The 20,843-nt window shown below is 34.0% G+C and overlaps 3 protein-coding genes and 1 long non-coding RNA gene across 4 annotated transcripts; 2 read left to right on the top strand and 2 right to left on the bottom strand.

Annotated features, from left to right (window-relative positions):
* Positions 1-5,405: 5,405 nt before the first annotated feature.
* Positions 5,406-7,317, top strand: LOC141380679 (uncharacterized). The gene is made up of 2 exons (XR_012399319.1): positions 5,406-6,308; positions 6,664-7,317. It is a non-coding gene; the product is annotated as an uncharacterized lncRNA (long non-coding RNA).
* Positions 7,318-7,961: 644 nt separating this feature from the next.
* Positions 7,962-9,868, top strand: urad (ureidoimidazoline (2-oxo-4-hydroxy-4-carboxy-5-) decarboxylase). The gene is made up of 2 exons (NM_001080172.1): positions 7,962-8,190; positions 9,339-9,868. The coding sequence occupies exons 1-2, from the start codon at positions 8,016-8,018 to the stop codon at positions 9,686-9,688; spliced, it is 525 nt and encodes a 174-aa protein (NP_001073641.1). The 5' UTR covers positions 7,962-8,015; the 3' UTR covers positions 9,689-9,868.
* Positions 9,869-10,440: 572 nt separating this feature from the next.
* On the bottom strand, positions 10,441-12,949 carry pdx1 (pancreatic and duodenal homeobox 1). Its single transcript, NM_131443.3, is given in 2 exon segments — positions 10,441-11,076; positions 12,478-12,949. Coding segments are annotated over 2 exon segments (741 nt in total). The 5' UTR covers positions 12,860-12,949; the 3' UTR covers positions 10,441-10,717.
* Positions 12,950-15,719: 2,770 nt separating this feature from the next.
* On the bottom strand, positions 15,720-20,046 carry si:ch211-140b10.6. The gene is made up of 3 exons (NM_001386556.1): positions 19,937-20,046; positions 19,569-19,643; positions 15,720-17,280 (listed from the first exon to the last, which is right to left on the bottom strand). Exons 1-3 carry the CDS (start codon positions 19,957-19,959, stop codon positions 16,905-16,907), a joined length of 474 nt encoding a protein of 157 aa, NP_001373485.1. The 5' UTR covers positions 19,960-20,046; the 3' UTR covers positions 15,720-16,904.
* Between the last annotated feature and the right edge of the window lie 797 nt (positions 20,047-20,843).

The raw sequence follows: 20,843 nt of genomic DNA, 5'->3' as shown, positions 1-20,843 counted from the left end.
TAAATAGGAAATAAGTCTGTAAAATAACAGAAAATGCACTGGCGGTTTATTACAAGGTTTTTGTAGCATAATGTACAACACCAACTCAGACAATATATCACTTTAAACTGTTAAACATTTTCATAGAATTCACTTTTTCAGGGTTAAAAGTTATTGGAAGAAAGATCAAAGTCCCATTAATTCAAAAGCATAAACAAATGGGGAAAAATAAAAACAGAAAATACAAAAAAATGATTATTTACAGATATTTTTTACAGTATAGATATATGAAAGCTCTTTATAGGCGTTTTCACAATGTACTTAACTCCAGGTTGCCTTCATTCTGAACACTTCTTTTAAGACAAGACCCTAGATGGAAAAAACACTGTATTTTCATGCATTTGACAGCTTTAAATGTTAGAGTTGTAAAATGTTTTGGCTTTACGTGAATTTTCACAAACTAATTTCAAGAGGAGTATGTGATATGATTGATCACGTTTGGTCTCTCATCTGTGATCATTAGTAAGCCAATCGGATTATTCTACTCACTATAGCATGTCTCGCTTTACTCTTTTATCTTAATTTTTTAAAGAATCCCCCCATCCATCCCTTCTCCCCCTTTCCTTCTTTGCCAGGGGGAGCTCTCGTAAATTACCTGATCTTGCACCCCTTTACATGTTTATTGACCAGGTGGGAGCCGAGTGCTCAATTATCTCCAAGCTCAGGATTTTGTCCCGGGACAGCATGCCAAACCTGCTGTTATTATCAAGCTATATTTAAGTGAGAACTCTTGAAGTAAAAGTTTTTTTTCAGTTTGATGTAGAGAAAACATCAGAATGCACTTTTTTGTGTACTATTTTGTAACTCATTCTTGATTTCAGTCAGTATATTACACAATATATATTTTTCAAGGTTGTGTCTTCACAATGCGTGTTTTCTCCTGTACTGAACTGTAAATCTCCTCTTCAGCAGCTTGTATATCAAAATTGATTGTGGAAATGTAAAGAGATGCCCTAAATCTGCTCTGTAAAAACAATTGAATCTAATATTGAAAAAATAAAGAGTTAAACAAGATTTTTGTTGCTGATCCGATCCAACCTTCAGACAACTATGAATGTTTTTTTTTATTATTATTTTGTATTCATTAGACATTCATCTCTTTCAGGAGTCACCCCATATCCTGGTGTGACTGTGAACAACACTTTCTACAGAATGATTGAAAGTGGATATCACTTGGAGCAGCCCTATTATGCAGCAGAATCTGTGTAAGTGCCTCTAGTTTTTTTTTATTTTTAAAAAATGAATGAGTAGTAGTGCTACCCACGGTGTCGCCCATAATCAAATACTAATACACTGTAAAAACTATTAGTAACTTTACATTAAAAATATTGAGTAAATCATTTGTAACTCAGAACTGTTAGATTGGCTTAACTTCGATTTTATAATTATGCTCCTACACTGTAAAAAGTGATTAGTTACTTAAAGCAAGTAAACCGATTGCTTTAAAAGAAACAAGTTGACTTTACAAAAATAAAGTTAACCTATTGTAACTTGGAACTGTAAAGTTGACTTAATTTTTATATATATGCTTGTAATTACTTTTTTTAAGTCAACTAATGCGTTTGTACAATGTCAGACTATTTTAGCACGTCTGTTTTCAAATATTTGGTGCTTCATTAAGTCTATAAAATCTACAATTATTGCCTGTATTAACTTAGGAGACACACTGAAGTCTAGAAGAGCAGATTTGTTTTACTGTATGTCATTTTGCTAGATGCAGAAATTCTGGGGGAAAAAAACAAATATAGTAGTAGTGTATTGGAAAAAAGGGATTCATTTACTTTTATTTTAAAAAGTGAGTACAATTTGCATAATCATAATAATACTATATAAGTGTTACATATAACTTAACAGTTTCAAGTTACAATAGGTTTACTTTATTTTTGTAAAGTCAACTTGTTGCTTTTAAAGCAATTTGTTTACTTGCTTTAAGTAACTAATCACTTTTTACAGTGTAGTGTGTTTACTTCAATTTAAGGCAACACATTTAATCATTTTCTTAAGTAATGTCAACTAAATACTTTTTACAGTGCAGTAACTATTATCAATTATTTTTTAAAAAGGCACCAATTTATATAACAGGGTCTCTGCAGGTTTCACCAAGTTAAGTTTAAGTCTTTTAAAAACATTTTTAAGACCATTATGAATGAAATTTAAATAAATTTTAAATAAATTTAATAATACAATAATAATTTATAAACCCTTTAACTGCCTGCTCTACCAAATGGTTGACCATATTTTGACTGTTTTAAATAATGACTGTTTTAATTAATGGTTTACACACAGCATTGTTGGTTTACAAAAAAAATCAAACAAACATAATCCTGTTGTACTACTACACTTGATCATGGTTTTATTGTAAAAAAAAAAAAATATATATATATATATATATATATATATATATATATATATATATATATATATATATATATATATATATATATATATATATATATATATATAACATATTATTTCAAAATCTGAATTATTTTATGGCATACATCAAAAAATAGATGATTTAATGTTCTACAATGTTTTGATTAAGTTTTAAATAAATTGGTCTTACACTTTATATATTCAGATTTTTGGGTATGGATTAATATGGATTAATTTCGGTATTTTTACCATAAATTTACATATCAACCATATGTTAGAGGCTGATATTTTAGAAAATATGGGACGTGTTAAAAAAAAAATACATTGAATGTGTTAACTAGCAATATTCGGAGTTAAGAAATCCAATCCAAAAAATAATTCTTGGTGGCTAAAGGGGTAATATATATATACAGTTGAAGTCAGAATTATTAGCCCCCTTTTGATTTTTTTTTTCTATTTTAAATATTTCCCAAATGATGTTCAACAGAGCAAGGAAATTGTCACAGTATGTCTGAAAATTTTCTTTCTTCTGGAAAAAGTCTCATTTGTTTTATTTCGGCTAGAATAAAAGCAGTTTTAAATAAAAAACAAAAAACATTTTTGGGACAAAATTATTAGCCACTTTAAGCAATTTTTTTAGAAAGTCTACAGAACAAACCATCATTATACAATAACTTGCCTAATTACCCTAACCTGCCTAGTGAACCTTATTAACCTAGTTAAGCCTTTAAATGTCACTTTAGGCTGTATAGAAGTGTCTTGAAAAATATCAAGTAAATATTATTTAATGTCATCATGGCAAAGATAAAATAAATCAGTTATTAGAAATAAGTTTTTAAAACTATTATGCTTAGAAATGTGCTGAAACAATCTTCCCTGCATTAAACAGAAATTGAGGAAAAAAATAAACAGGGGTGCACATAATTCAGGGGGGCTAATAATTATTAGAATTATTAGAATTATTAGCCCCCCTGAATTATTAGCACCCCTGTTTTTATATTTAAATGTACTGTCAAAAACAAATCAAGACAAAAACTAGTGTAATTCTGTTATAAATGAGATTGTTTTGTTTTTACTGTAACAAGTTCATGATAAAATGTAAAAAAATAAATAAATAAATAAATACCGTATTAGTGAATATAAAGCACTATTTTCTAGTCTTTTTTTATATTATTAAATAAATTAGCCAACTATATTTACCTTCGGCCCACAAGCCTCAATCAAGTTTGGTATTTGGCCCTACATAAGAAAAAGTTTGGGCTTTTATTTAAGATTTAAGACCTACACCACAATATTTCAGTAAATTTAAGACTTTTTAAGGCCTAAAATTCTGTTTTTGAGATTGAAAACATTTTAAGATTTTTTAAAACCCTGCGAATACCCTGTATAAATCACCTAAGCTGATACACAGGTGAACAAAAGTAATGTTCTGTTAACACATATCTGTACATCTTAATTAAATGGACTTATCTCTGGAAGCTATTTTTAAAATGTGTTCATGTTTTTTCAGGTACAAGGTTATGTGTCGCTGCTGGGCGTTGAATCCTGTAGATCGGCCTTGTTTCTCCAAAATTGTGGCTTTCATGGAAAAAGAGCTGGCAGCTTTAGAAGAGAGGGTGACTTTTATGTGAACGTTATTTTCAAAATGTATTAACGCACAGCGGATGCACACTGACTATGATATCTGTCTACAGCTGTATTACAATGTCGGAGGATACAGTCACGATGAAATAACATACCAGAATGCACCAGTGATGCCTGAAGATACACCGATAGTCACGGATACACATGGTTCTGGAGCAGTAAGAACAGAACCTCCTGTTTGAGGCTGAGTTTAAGTCTCAATCATTAATGCATTAATTATTAATGTATGAAATGTATTTTGGCAGGGAAACATATTGAAGGGAAAATTTGCTGCTTACTCGTTCTTGGCGATTCATAAAATGCATCTCAATGGCTACCAGTAGACATATGTTGTGACCTTAAAATCATACTCAGGTTAAACTAATGCTTTGGTTACACAGAATTCAGAATCACAAGCCTTTGCAGTCGAAAAGTGAAATCAACTGTACCCAGCAGGCACACAAAGTCATTAGATGTTTAAATTAGGTTAGATTTACTTTTGTGACGTTAGATGACTAAAATTTAATGTCTAGCGTGTGTCTAAGGACATTGAAATTTGGTCTATTTAAGGTTGTGACCAAAATCCAGCGTCAAGCCATCATCATCTTGTATGTTATATTGAGGTCAAATACTGAATTTTTTAATCAGGTATGGCAACCAAAATCTGATGTCTGTTCAACGTCAAAGTAGTAATGTCCACAACACATCAAGCTGTAACATTAGATGTTGATATTAGGTTGATTTTAGGTTGGACGATGGACATTAATGTCGGTCAGGTTCTGACATCAACCCCGATTTTCGTCTCCAAACAAAATATAATGTCCCCCCAACGTTAGGGTACAACATCAATATGACGTCCTGTGCCTGCAGGGTATCATTACCAGGGGTGGGGGCAAGTTGGAGCCCTCATTCTGGCCCCCCGGGTTCTGCGCTAGTTGGGGAAATTCCAAATTGAACCAAAAACAAACTATTACAAATGGCTTAAGATTGGCAATCAAAATTTGTGACATTGCAATCTGGGGGATTTTTTTTTATATTATTAAAAAAAATAAAACTCATCATTACTCTTTTTCAGGAAAGCCATTCTAATTTATTTTTGTTTAATAATATTTCTTTCTCTTTTTATTTTGTATTTTGAGAGGATTTTGTGGTAAAAAAAAAATATTTTATGCAGTAATGTGTGTGTATTTATATATATTTTATATTATTATTAATGCAGTATTTCTAGTTAAATAAATTCATATCCAAATTTGAGGAGGCAGATTAACGCCGTCTGCTGGTAAAGAAAAGAAAAACACGTGTAATGGCATGAGATAACCACTAGGACGCCTGTATAGCACTCTATGGAGCAGCTTATTATTAGCATAGTTATTTTCAGACGATTAAATGCTTTCATTTGATGGAAGAATTGAATGTATATTTAATACTTGTGCCTCCTGGTGATTCATTGACGTCTTATGAAGCAAAATATGGAAGAAAGTCAGTATTATTTACAACATTTTTACCTTTACTGCCACTCCACTGCCTCAGTGAACAGTATTCAGGTGATATAACTCATGTTGTATGAATCACCAGCTATTTTCTAATGTTCTGCAGAAAGACAAAAGTCTTTCTGGATGGCCTGAGAATGAGTAAACTAACAATTGCTAAATAAATGTTGTGAAGAATTCTAACCCTTACCCAATTAATAATATATTTTTGAATATTATTTTGTGTTGCAAGCTTCTTAAAAATATATACAAGAATAACAAACCTTACTAATGTTTAAACAGAATTTTTAGAAATCTAGAAATTGTAGCTTTAAAAACTGAATACCCTGCTTCTGTTCTCCTTAATGAAATTTGAGAAGTATTTGTTTTTTTACAGTTGGGATAATTTTTTTCTTTTGATTTATTTTGCGAATACTCTACAATAAAATTGCTCTATTTTTAAACAAAAAAACTCTTTATTTTATTATAATTTTTCATTATATTTATTCCAGTTTAAGGCATTAAGTCTTTCGTTTTTAGGGCACTTATATTTAATCATATTTCTTTAAATATGTTAAATGTTCTAACAGGAATAATCTGTCCGCTTGGCATTTTTTTGAAGAAATTTAATTTGCACACTATCAATTATATTTTTAAATAGTTGATTTTTTTATTGCTCTTGTTTTGAGAGTAAATGCAGGTACATGATAAAATATTCATTCATTCATTTTCTTTTCGGCTTAGTCCCTTTATTAATCCAGGGTCGCCACAGCGGAATGGACCGCCAATTTATCCAGCAAAGTTTTTACGCAGCGCATGCCCTTCGGACATCTTAGTTAACTCAATTCACCTGTACCGCATGTCTTTGGACTGTGGGGGAAACCGAAGCACCTGGAGGAAACTCACGCGAATGCAGAGAGAACATGCAAACTCCACACAGAAATGCCAACTGACTCAGCCAATGCTCGAACCAGCGACCTTCTTGCTGTGATGTGACAGCACTATCTTGGGTGCCACTGCGTCGCCCATGATTTAATATAATAAAAATATAATATAATATAATATAATATAATATAATATAATATAATATAATATAATGTAAACTGGGGCAGGCAGCACAGTGGTGCAGTGGGTAGCGCTCTCGCCTCACAGCAAGAAGGTCACTGGTTTGAGGCCCGGCTGGGTCAGTTAGCATTTCTGTGTGGAGTTTGCATGTTCTCCCCGTGTTTGCGTGTGTTTTCTCCGGGTGCTCCGGTTTCCCCCACAAGTCCAAAGACATGAGGTACAGGTGAATTGGGTAAGCTAAATTATCTATAGTGTATGTGTGTGATTGGAAGGGTATGGGAGTTTCCCAGTGATGGGTTGCAGCCGGAAGGGCATCCGCTATGTAAAACAAATGCTGGATAAGTTGGTGATTCATTCCGCTGTGGAGACTCCAGATTAATAAAGGGACTAAGCCATAAAAAAATGAATGAATAATATGAACGTTTATTTTTATGTGCGATACAAATTGTTAAAAATGTGTTAAAATTCTTGTAAGGTGCAACTGAGCAAATAAAACTAAACTGTATTTTTATCCTATAATTCTGTCTAACTTAAATATTTTAAATGGAATGTGTATTTTTATATATTGTATTTCTACATACGGGGGCGCCATTGTGCATCAGAAGTGCAAACATTTACAAAAGCGCAAAAAAATCTTTTTTTTTTTAGCTGAAATCTAAAGTAACCGCAGCTGTAGGCTACAGCAAACAGTAAAAACGTGTTTACCCTGTAACGTGTGTTTAATAAAACATTTTTCATTTCTGTACTCATTTTGTGACTTTTTCTCCTCATAATTGGTTTTATTAGTAGTCAAACTGATAGTGGCACTATAGTGTTGCCAAGTTTGCAGTTTTTTTTACCTATATTTTACCAGTGATGAAACTGCTATAATGTTGTTCCACCAATGATAAGCTCATATAAGTTTTGAAGGAGGGACTTTTTAAGCTCCTTTGCGGTCTATTTTTGATGATCCTTATGGAAATGTTATGCCAGTGACTGTAAAATATTTATTTTATGTATGGAATAGCCATATGTTGAGCTATACTGTAAGGCCATTGGCTTATTTTGGGTTAGTTCTGATTGGCATTTGGGCTTTTTTGCTGCACAGCCCGGTAACCTGTTGTCAAAAAGGCTGATTATGTCAAAAAAGGGAGATGATTCAGTTTGATATAAGCTACAAATAGTGCTCCTGATTTGAGAATAAACTGTTTAGAAATTTTTTTGTCAAGAGAAACACTAATAAATGTGTAAGCTACATCTGAAAATAATAATTTAATAAGAGCACATTGGGGATTGTTTACTGGCGTAAGGTGTTGATTTTTTTGCTTTAAATGAAATTATGGTGAAATTCAGAATAGCTAAAAATCTCCCTAATACACATGCTCACCCCAGCGGACATTGACCTCGTTCAATATTGGCTTTTGCCATTTCCAGAAGAGTTTGTAGAAGACACACTGCAGAACCATGGATATAAATGTTGTAAATGCTCTAGCATATGAAGATTTTGTGAAATTATTTGGTAATGTGGTTGAGAAATGCCCCCTCATCTCAGCCGCTATATGGTCCTATCGACCATTTAAAGATCTAGCAGACATCGAGGCTCGCATATCGGAATTTATTCACAGTCTACCAGACTCAGGTATTTTTTTCCTGTTATTTTTTTTCCTGTTATAAAAATAAATCAAAATAAATCAATTTTTTATGATCTCTCAAATATGATAAGTTATGTGCTGGTTTATTTACAGAAAAGTATATGAATACTTGTTTTGAAAATAGACTCCTTTTACAGGTCAAGATTTCAAGTTTTAGCATTCATCTGGCCTGAGCATTTTTAGCTTAGCCTAGCATAAATCATTAAATCGGATTAGACCATTACCATTTTTCTAAACACGTTTTTCCCATTAAGAGTAATTTTACTTTATTTTAAAGCTCGACTGTTCTGTAGTTACATTCTGTACTAAGTCAAACAGAAAAGTTGATATTTTTATATGGAACTGTCTCATTTTGGCGTAATAATCAAGTAACTTGCTGCCATACCATGAGAGAGCTCTGCAGCCAGCAGATACAGGCTGGATACTGCGGGATCACAAGTTCCAGTCAGAAAACAAAACACTCCAAACACTAGCTTCCCTGTCAAACAAAGTAACAGTTTTTTTAAATAGTTGCAATTTAAAAAAAAACATCAGTATTGAGATTTGCTGGAAAAAAATCTGTTAATGAACAGTTCAGCTTTTTTTTTTGCCATTTGATTGCTCTTTCTGATTGCATTATGGTCCCAGGTGACTTTAATTGATATAATAGTTTGAAGTCTGGGATGTCCCCGAGTCAATGAAATACTTTTCCTATTATTTTACACAGCGATTAAGGTCCTATAAAGCAATTTGAAAGGTAGATAAATAGAAAGCAACTTGAATCATGAAAGACAGGCAACTATATATATATATATATATATATATATATATATATATATATATATATATATATATATATATATATATATATATATGTATATAGTTGCCTGTCTTTCACGATTCACGTTGCTTTATATATATATATACCCCCATGTGTCAAAAGCTAGGCCTAATTTTTCTTGTGTTATTAACGGAATATTTAGCCTACTGAAAAAACTAATAAATAACGAATGCTATTTATAAACGCATAAGATTATATAATAGCAACCTCATCCAAAGAAAATGTGTTTTAGTAGCATGAAATTAGGTGTGTATACCTTTTAAGGATGAACAGTAAGAACGGCTTGCCATATAATGTATGCATTTATGTGTTTAGGTAAAGAGGGCATTTTGCGGTGTCATCCTGATTTGGCGGGCCGGGATCTCCAGAGCGGCACTCTAACACCGGAGTCCCAAGAAGAGCAGAGTCAAGCCGGTATGACCACGCTGGATTCCGCAGAGATTGTGCACATGTACCGTCTAAACTCGGAGTACAAAGAGCGCTTTGGCTTCCCTTTTGTCATCTGCGCGCGTCTCAACAACAAAGCGGACATTGTGCGTCAACTGTCCGAGCGCCTGAAGAACCGCAGAACAGCGGAGCTCGAGTGCGCGATCGAAGAGGTTAAAAAAATCTGCAGCCTCAGGTTACACAGTATTGTCCTATCTGACATTCAAACCAAACTATAACTTAAAAGATAGCCTTAATTGCTAAAGTGTTTACTGACACTCTTGATCGCCAGAATTTGTGTGGAACAAACCCAAAAATCGAGGCTATATGCAAGAAATTAATTGATTGCATATTTGTGATATGGGCCTGTAGGCTATACGTTCTCTGTACATTTACAATAAAGTTGAAGTGATAACAAACGGCAGCACTTGATTGTGTAACTAATATATATTTTTGTTTTTGTTTGCAAACAGCTATAGCATTTTAAACACAATAGTTTTCTGTTTCTAATTTTCTGTTTGCTACTTTGTTATTATTCTTCAGATAGTGGTTAATGAACCGAATGTCTAATATTCCAACACATATTGAGATACAATGTATCTATTAGACAGACACACTTCAGCAAGACTATGGCTACTGTTGCAGTTTTATAGCATTTTGTAACCTTTGTGGGTAGGATTAAAATAAAATAAAAGCATGCTACCTCCACCCATAATAGCTCATTAGCAAAGTATGAGCTTCAAAGCATAATGGAAGCAGTTTAAATTGGAATAGTAGCCTACATGTTTCAGGTCTGTGCTTAAACGGGATAACAATTCAGAAGCATAAAGCAAACTACTACATAAATATACATTTAGCATAATGAAAATTATAAAACCAAGTATAAAATAAAAAAACGTGTGGACTAAAATGTTAATTTTATTCAAATACAAACTCTAGCCATTTTTGACCAGCAGCACATGTAGAAACAAATGACATGACGCCACACTTCTCACATCACTTTAATGTTCGTGGTAACTATATAAATATGATAAATGTTGAGATGTTGTTGTATTTACCCATTTCTTTTTTTAAATTAAGAATTTATTCATACTTCATCTATAAAATTCATAACCTTCAAACAATGTCCAAAATGCGGCAATCGAGAGCGCCCCCTTTTGCCAATCTGTTTGCTAGCACTGTACATATTGGAGTTTTACAACTGCTGTCAGTCTTTTGCCACTGGTTGCCGTTGCATACATAGTTCAACTCGTGTCACAGTCTTATGTTTAAGAGTCTTGTTGGACTGAAGGTGCATGCGGGTGCAGGGGGGAAGGGGGTCCCGCAAGTGTTGCCGTGCCGACGCAAGATTCATCCTTAAGATCCCCGGACGTGATGGAGGAGTCCTGTTCGGGATCCACTCCCCTGGCTCTCCTCTTGTCCTCCTCTTTTTTCCACTTCATGCGTCGGTTCTGAAACCAGATCTTGATGTGTCTCTCGGTGAGGCTGAGGGTGAGTGCGAGTTCAACGCGGCGCGGGCGCGAGATGTATTTGTTGAAGAGAAACTCTTTCTCGAGCTCGAGCAGCTGCGCTCTGGTGTAAGCTGTGCGCGTGCGCTTGTTCTCCTCGGCCTCGACCATATAAGGGCCTAAAACAGAATTATAGGAGTGAAACTTCAGTAAAGTCGTGTTTTAGACATCCCAATCGCACACAGTCTATTTCTGAGGATACCACAAAATTATCTCTTCATAAAATTAAACTCAAGCACTTATTCAATTAATTTTGTAGAGCTACACCAATTATGGGCAAATTCCAGATTTATCACCGAAACCAGATGTTTAAAACTGAAATTTGTATCTTTTGATCAAATTATTGAAGGTTCTGATTGATTTTAAAATCAGCGTTTGAGGTCGTTAGACTCAATTAGGCTATATGAAATAAAAAGCTAGCACTTTCTCGAATAAAGGTTTTTATATAGGCCTTATAGGCTGTCTCCCTGGATATTTTTTTATATCACATAGAGCTTTCTGGTGAAACTTGACGTTTATTTCACCGCTAAAATGCTTGTAACTGTTTTATCTCATGTCTGGTGATTTTTCTAAAAAAAAAAAAAAAAAAAAAAAGAAAAGAAAAGAAAAAGAAAACAGAAAGGAGGAAAGAAAGCATACGTAATTCTGTCTCGAGACAGTAGAAAATAATTAGCGTAATTAATATTAATTAATTAAATAATTTTGATCAAAATACATTCCAAATTCTCAATGGCAATCGTTTTCTATTTTGTTTCCAGCCTTTATATACACATTATTATATTTAAATACATTAATATACGAAAGTAAGTTGTACGTTTTTATTTATCTAAAAAAAATTCTCGCAATTATATTTAATGTTAAATAACAGGTAACCATATCATTTAAAAACACTTTAGCTATAAGCTACGAAACTCTATAAATACTCATAATTGCAATATTCATAAGGAAAAATGTGTAGGTTATGAATTTACGATGTTAATTATGTTATTATTAATATTGTATTTGTTTTCTTATAGTCTAATCATAATTATTCATTAAAAAAAATTACAATGAGTATAACACTACTCTCTACACATTTTTTATTTTATCGTAGGCTAATAAAAATAATCAGAAAACTTTATTTTTCGATAAGTAGAGCTTGAAGATTTTTGATATAGGCCTATATCAACACACTCAAGACCGAAACTATTCATACCCCTATTTATATTTTCATAACTGGATAAGAGTCACTAAACGACCGTACAAACAAACTCTAAAATGGGACATAATTTCTGCTGCAATAATGTTTACGGCAACACAACTGTTCATATACAACAGGCAATACAACAGGTAGTCAAAGATTTAGTTTTTACTAAGCATCAGTGGACTGGCATTTTTAACTTTAATCAACTAACCTGTACCTCTTGAAACGGAACAAATGTTTAGATTGATTTGGAACATCATAGGCATGAATTTGACTTGATGGCCTGCAATCAGGAGTTATTTGGTGAACAAAGATTAATGGCCAAAGTACGAGTTACCTGTCCACTGTCCTTTCCATGCGTGCGTGTGAGATTTGGTTGACTTCATCCACGGAAATGGGAGATGGTATCTGTTCCGATCCCCGCAGAGGTCCAGAGAGTCTCCGTAACCCCCGAGCGACTGTAGAGATGTCTGTGAAGTTTGGGGAAGGTGAAGATGAGGCCCTGCCAGATCATACCGGCTCGACATGTTATAAGAAGTAATGTCGGTAAGATTTGGCTGGTCCTGTGCGCCCAATGGTGAGGCGTATACTGAATGTGCCTGTCTCATATAAAGACACGGTGGAGGGTTTTGGCTGTAGTCTTCGTTGGGGTGTCTCTGGAAGGCACAAGAGTCCTTGTACAGGTGGTTAGGCGGATAGTAATGCTCTTCCCGATTCATGATTGCCATAGACCGGGGAAACCGTGCCGTACACGAGCACATGAGCCAGCGCCCTGCCCCTGATCAGGACCTCTGCTCTACCTGCAGTCTGAGCGTCTGGCGCCGCTCGGGGCCTCATAGGTGTGCCATCGTGACCATGTGACCCTGCCGCACCATTGGTTTCACTGTTTACACAAAGCTGTCAACTGGCAGTAGATTCTGTTCATGTTTCCTTTCGACTGCTCCGCGCTTTGACAATAATTGAACAGAACTGACCACGCTCAAATCAATGCCCTTGGCAAACATGTTCTGTTTACCTGCGACTGTATGTGCTACACCTGCAGTTCTTGGGTACTGCAAAGACAGGTGAATCGGAATAGTCTCTTGACTCTCCGGGGGAAACGCTGTCACTATTGACCACTTAAACGGCAAAACAAAAGAAAAAACCAAGGTGCTTCGACATATTAAATATAAAAAGCAAATAAAATAAGGTTTACGTGAGTGTTTTAAATTGTCTTCTTCTCAACATGACTCCTAAAAAATAAATGAATTAAATAGCTCAAGAAGACTAACATTGGAACAGTTTCGTTAAACACGATTCATTATAAGGTTTTAATAACAAAAAAAGTTTACACTAAGAAACAATATTTTATTAGAATTAAGAATAGATCAGTTGAAGGTTCTTTGGAAACACATTTTTGGCATTACTTTTCTTTTGTATTTGGAGGATTTTAAAACGTTATTCAGACCGATTTGAGTTTTGATTGGTAAAGCAGATTAAGACAAAGCCAGTGATAGCAAGATACACGGTCCAGTTTGAGTGTTTTTTCCCTAAAGAAAAGAAAAAATAGCAAAATCATTCTGATCGCGTATTTGCACTTATCAGAAAATATACGAGCCAATTCATTCAACAGGTTATATTTAGTGCCTACTGGCTTTAGAATTATGTGTTGCACTTTCAGTTTGAGAAACGCCAATTTAAAAAAAAAAAAATAAATAACTTGGTATTTTTGGCATTGCTGTCATGGTAAAACTTCATAAAACTGCAGCAACAGTTCTTCGAGTTCAGTGTTCTGCTCCTTTAGATTATCATTCTTTCATGGTGATATTTACCACGTCTGTAATATTGCTGCTGAAAGTAATAGATTCTAATGCATTTATTTTAAAACTGGATGAAGCCACCTCGTCTCAAAAACATTTCACTGAATACGCAATTTAACGGAAGGTGCGCACACAATTTGCGTCATTTTGCGTAGGAAAGGGAAGGTGGCAATAAAATGGGATTTTTAAAATTTGTATTATCTCTTTATTATATAGCCAATTTTCACACTATACATGCACAAATCAGTTTTTGTTGGTCAAAAAAAGTATATTATCAAATTGCGTTAACCCAACATCACGTGGCGCCAAAATTGTGATATTTATCTTGTTAAGAGTTCCCATTAACTCACTGTTACGTAAAATCTATGAACACCTAACATGTTGTCCGTCTTTTGCTTCAACTAAGCTCACTTGCCATTAAGCACACCCATCTACGGTCCATTAAACTAAAGTCCTCGTGGTTAAATAAAAACAAGCTGTTCGGTGTAACCGAATTAACATGGAGAGTTCAACAAAACTCAATTAGTTTGAGATGTGTGTACAACGTGTGCGGCACCATGCAAGCTCGAGAGGACAGGGTGAAAATGTCAGTTTGAAAAGTTCCCTCAGTATTAAATGCTTATAAAATACAATCATTCATTTTAGAAATATTCAAAATAAAGCTTTTTATATTTTCCTCAAGCTTAAGAATGTTGAATTTAGCTTCTTCAAAACGGGAAACACATATTTTGAACATTAGACCCAACTCTCCAGTCATCCACATTTACATGTAAAATAAATGGAATCTGGAGCTTGGAACGAATCCAAAAAGCTTAGCGTTTTCTTCTTCTTCTTTTTTTTTTTACAAAATATTTTTAAAAATGCAATACATTCACGCCAAATTCAAGTAATCCAGATTATGACATAGCGTTGTGTTTGCACGAACCTCTTCAAATGACAATAACAGCACGTTCTCTCCTATCTTAATGGGGCTCTCATGCGCCATCATAAAGTTCAGGCAAATCCATTCCTCGCAAATCAAGCCTCGTAACGACTGTTAATGGTGTTTATATATGACCTCGCTTGAAAAGAAAAGGAAACCGTTATCCGCGACTATTTTTACAATGTTGAAAGAGCACAAAAGGTTTTATGAAGCATGAGTGAGACGACGCAATTTAGAAGCATATCCATGGAAGGTTTTGAGAGGAATAATGGTGTAAAGTGATATGTAATGTAGATTTGCCATGGCATAGAGGAAATGCACAACTTAAAGCACTGGTACATAAAATCGGCTGGCAATTAAAATGCATTTCGAGACTTCAGATAAAATGCAATAAACCAGTTAAAAGACACGCAAAAGCGTTCTGAAACCACTTGTGTGTTTGAGTAGGAGTAATGTGTGGCTATAAACGTCCAAGTGCGTCTCGATAATGGAGATAAATCATAAAATTGCGTTATGTAAAACCACACGTAATCAGATTGTTGATAAACCCAGTGGCATACACCCACAAGATGCATCGTTAAAAAACGAGTTTTAATAGTTTTTTAAGAAGTATAATTGGAAACATATAGCTTTTTACTTTCAGATTCTACAGTAAAAAACGAGTTATGACAGAGAACAAAGCATGATAAAAAGTGCTTGCTTAGTGGCGACAGCAAAGCTTGGGCAAACACGTCAAAAGACTAATAATGGATTTTTAACTTAAAGCAAAGTCGGCCATTGTGGAAAACTTCAGAAGCAATAAATCAAGTAGCCTATTTTGGCACCACAGACTGGAAAGAAAATGACAGAAACATCGCCCACAGACAGACACTAGTGTTTATTGCACAAACGTTAATTTGAAACAGATATTCCATAATAAAGACTGACAAACTAGAATATATTGCTCACATATGCCGAAGTAATTACTGTATGATAATTACGTTTATTGCTGATTACGTTTAAAATTGATTTATCCATCCATCTACATATTTATACCGACAGACAAAGAAATGTCACCATTCACAAAACAATGTACACAAAAAATTATTACTGCTGCTTGTCCAAACTACCAGTTTAAAATGAGCTGAAACAACACAATTCCTGTAATTTCTTTGGCCAATTTATTTGTTTAATGTTCAGTGCACTTAATTTGTAAACCATTAAGTTAACTTGAGCGTTTTGCCTTGGGACAAAATAAAGGAATTGTGTTGGTCCAACTACATGGTTAGGGTATTTGTAGTTTCCAGCATGCTTTGCGTGCATGGGATTGAATTAAGAGTGGGAAATGTTGACAATAAAAGTAGATGTTTAAAGTTAATAGAAATACTTTTTAGAGTTTAATCTTTACTTTAGTTTGAAGATTTAGAAGATTTTCATGTAATGCTTTAAGGTTTGAGATTAACACAAAAAGCACCCATGCTTTGGGTGTTGGGAGCTTAATAATCAAAAATGCAGTTTGTTGCTTTGCTCAGTGAGTAATAACTGTCCTAAAATTAGTTCTGAGATCAGTCTCAATCAACTGTATATGTAACTCATGAAATGTGCTTAAAATGGCTCTTTTAATTAATTTAGGATAACTGTAAAAAAAACTAAGAGACTTCAAAATGTATGACACATAAAAGATATACATAGTCTTATTAGACCTTTGAGTTCAAATTAAATAAAAATACAAATGTATTTAAACTTTTATTTGGTCAAATCATATTGGACCAACTCAACTACATTAAACTGTGTAAAAAGTTTTATTTTTAGTTGGTGCTAAACAAATTTATTGGAGGGAAATTGTGCCCTCTATTAAATTAAGTTTAAGTTATTATTTTGATTGTATGAAAACGCTCCAGTAACCGGGTTTATAAAATATCGATTTTACACAGCAGTTTTAATTTGACTTGTTCAGCAAAATAAAAGAAAATTGACATTAGAATAATGGCTTCATTTTAGATAATGAAACTATTTAGACTGATATGCTAACAAATAAAAAAAATAAAAATCCCCAAAGGTGCCTCATTTTTTTCTTTTGTCAGTGTATTTTTTGACATCTGGAGAACTGTCCCTCGCTGGTGAGCGAGATCGAGTCCTATTTGACGTCCGAGAGATGGAAGGGGAGTGGCTTCGGGATGATGAATGACTGCGTGAGGAAGAGTGGCGTTTTGAAGTGTGAGAATGGGAATCAGAGTAGTGTCTTCTGTGTGAGCTGTCTTTTTTGTGTTTGCATTTTTCACAGTCTGTGTTACGATGTTTTTCACAAGCTCTGTTGTACCTATGTTCATCTCCTCCTCTTTCAGATGTGCGTGGATTTGTTGGTTGGCGCGTCAGGGCAGAGGAACGAAGAGTGTTGAGGAGAAAGCGCTTGTTTGTGCTTCCCAGTGGACATTTCATCCTAAAACAAAACGGCAATTTAAGCAGCTTTAGGAGACATATATAGTAGTTAATTACACACATACATACATACATACATACATACATACATTCCATAGATATATACACTATCGCATATGGTTCCTGAGCATGCGTCAATTGCGCCGCCACATTTGTACAGTGCTCCCAGGACATCATTCAACTGCACTAATCAAGACTAAAGCCAATGTGAAGATGCTGGACTTTAGCACTGCTTACGGGTGTAGTAACAAGCAAACAAAGAAAACCAAGCACAAAGGCAGAACATTTCATAGGTAAGATTTCGTTTTTTATGTTTTTGTATGTTACAAACTGGCACTCAATTCTAGACTTATGCTAGTTTTGTTGAATAAAATGAGATAACAATGTAAATGAAATATAACAAGAAGGTGCTGCTGTGAAAACTTGTATTATTGTCAACTAAGTGATCAAGTCCTTCTTAACAGAGATTCATTCACAAACGAATCCCTCCCTCCGTTGGAATGAAAAGTGAAAGCAGGAGAGGGGGTGTGTTTAAGGACATGAATTAGATCAAATTAAACAGGGAGGGTAGATAATACATTTCCATGCACACAATCACACACTCTTTGCCAGGAATGCCCATGCAATCATTTATCCATCAATATAGAAAAGTGATGTAAACTTATAATTTTTGTAATTTCATAAAATATTTGCATACTGACCAATGGAAAACCCCCCGATCGTAAATAAATGTGTATATGTGTATATATGGATGGCCAGTCCTCCGCTGCACCTTGAACCCACATTCATTTTAAAGAAGCGCTACCCTGTACTAAAATGGCGACTCTATCGACAAATTCCTTTCAATAGATGAAAAAAGCGTAGGCAACATCTAATGTAAATGTCTATACATACATACATACTGTACATACATCTTTTGATTTGGAGGACGATAACCAACATTTTAAACATAAATCGCGTAACCTTCACAGAGCAAATTAGCATGCAACTTGACTGTTGCATAAAAATAATAGGTTAAATGACAGAACTGTATTTAATTAACAAACAAGTTAAATACATATATTTTAATAAAATGAAAAGGAAAATGAAAGAACTAAGGACTGAAGCCAGCTCAAATGTTCTACAATTATTAGTCATTTGACACTTTTGTTACCGCACTCCCACAAGATTCTCCCGTAAAAACACCAGTAAAAACGATTACACCCAATTAAAAATAAATATTTCTTCTAGCCATTTTCCAATGAATACAGCCAATCATCTTTGGTTTATTTAAACAGAACAGTTATATGGTTCAGTCATTTAACACCTTCGAGGATAGAAAATAATACACTTACAATCAAACAAGTTTTTGCAAAAAAAAAAAAAAAAAAGTATTTTTCCCGTTTATTAATATATTATTTAATATTTTCCCCCAGTATATTAATTAAGGTGTACTGATTTTTGCACTGTGATCTTAAATAGTTTTTTTTAATTATAAGCTTGTCATAATATCTATTTTTTCTTGTATGATATATTGCACCAACATATATTATGATGAACAATATTGTCATTTTGAGACCATTTTATGCCACTTATTATATAATGCCAAAATGACAATATAATAACATCAAAATGCAAGTACACTCTTCTAAAGACCACATAATATTTTATTCTTAAGGATGTTTCATTTAATTTATAGTCATTTTAACTTTAATAATGAGGCAGGGGAATCAGCATGTGAAAACACATATCCTGAATAAATAGTAGTAAAAAGTGCAATGTAAAAAGTAACAGAGGCTGCAAGATCTGCTACCAGATCTATTTTCAGTTGTCAGACACCTGCATGAAAATATACTACAGTAACATAAAGAGGTTGCACCATCAGCTAAAATGTTGCTAGAATTGACTTTTATATATGGGCAATATATATTACATCACCAAAAATGATAGATGTCATGTCAATGTGTTGTGCGATAAGTCGATATATTGATTATTGTGAAAAGCATATTTGATTAGTCACAGTTTTGGCTTTTGTACCTTAAAATCTAAAGAGTTTGTGCAAAATGCATTACTGTAAAGCATTTTATACTACATATTAATTTAAAATACAGATCTTTAAGGGGTGTACTCAGTACTGTATATATACATACACAGGTTTAAGTTCACATCCGAAAACCAAAGTTACACCCTTGTGTGTGTGCGCGTGTGTGTAAAAGAGTGGGGGCAATAGTGGTTACTAATAATAGAAAAAGACTTCAAATTGGTCACTTTAAATATCTGTAATTTATCAATTTAGTGATCCAAACTTACCATCCAGCAGGACCCATTGTCTCGACACGGGCTTTTGCTCTGTTCGCTTCTTTAAGGAGCTCCTCCACTGCTTTTCTGGGGAAATTATTTACAGTGAGACATTTGACGACAGAAACGGGTTAATTTATGTATTACCGTGACCCCAAATTAAATAGCACGTTTAAATCTCTGACGGTGCAAAATAGACTTTTCTAGGATACCGAAATGTTTGCTATATAACAAAAGTATGGTGCTTCGTCTCAGGTTTTGGTTTACACAAATTTACTGACCAATTTGCACGAAGCCGAGGGCGTTAGCATATTCTGCATCGTAAACTAGTCCAATAAACTGGTCAAAAGGGGGAAAATTGACATTTAGAAATATCATACCTTTCCAGTTCACTGTCTTCCATGATCTAATTAACCTTAAACCGCAGTCACTGTTAATTTATAGCTTGTTCCAGCTTGCTAACCAGTAACGTTAGTGTTTACTATTCTCGAGGACCCAATTTAGGACCCCGGTCCGCTTGACCATCTTAGTTTTGACTAAATTTGCGGAAGTGAGCAGACAGTAAAATTCAAACTAAAAATGTAGAAACTATCTGCACTTGGAACAAAAAGTACGTACATTTAAACAGTCTATTTTAGTTTATTATTTGACTTAATAATAGGTTTTACGATCGCACTTTAATCAGGCATCTCGATGGTCACAACTGATATTCGACTAACAGCGCCGTCTGCAGCCTGTCAAACGAACGGTAGTGAAAAAATCAGAGTCATTTCATCAAATGGTTCATTTGAACAGCAGCTCTGAATGGAACAGTTCAACATGTTCCGACGGTTCTTTACGTCATTACATGATCCCAAAGCGCATTACATGACATAATATCTTTACAGTCTTTTTATTTATTTAACTTATGTAATTTATATTTTAGTTTATTTTATGTTATAGGTTACATTTGTAGTTTTGGATGTCATGTTTAAATTGTATATTTGCTGCTGTTTAATAATAATAAAAAAATAATAAATAAAATAATAAATAAATCAATTAATCTCTTTTTATCTTATCTAAATACATGAATGTTGACAATACTTGCACACTTATCACATCTTTTCTATAACTGTGATGTCTCTTACATTTTAGTATGATGTTAGTGACGTGTTATTTGGGCAAATACATGTTAAAAGATTGTATTTGCTCTTTACACACACACACACGCACGCACGCACGCACGCACGCACACACACACACACACACACACACACACACTCATTAGAGTATGTTGGTATGTTGTTA

This window comes from Danio rerio, chromosome 24 (assembly GCF_049306965.1).
Source record: "Danio rerio strain Tuebingen ecotype United States chromosome 24, GRCz12tu, whole genome shotgun sequence".
NCBI lineage: Eukaryota > Metazoa > Chordata > Actinopteri > Cypriniformes > Danionidae > Danio > Danio rerio.
The sequence above is the reverse complement of the archived record's forward strand: the minus strand, read 5'-3'. Positions and strand labels throughout refer to the sequence as shown.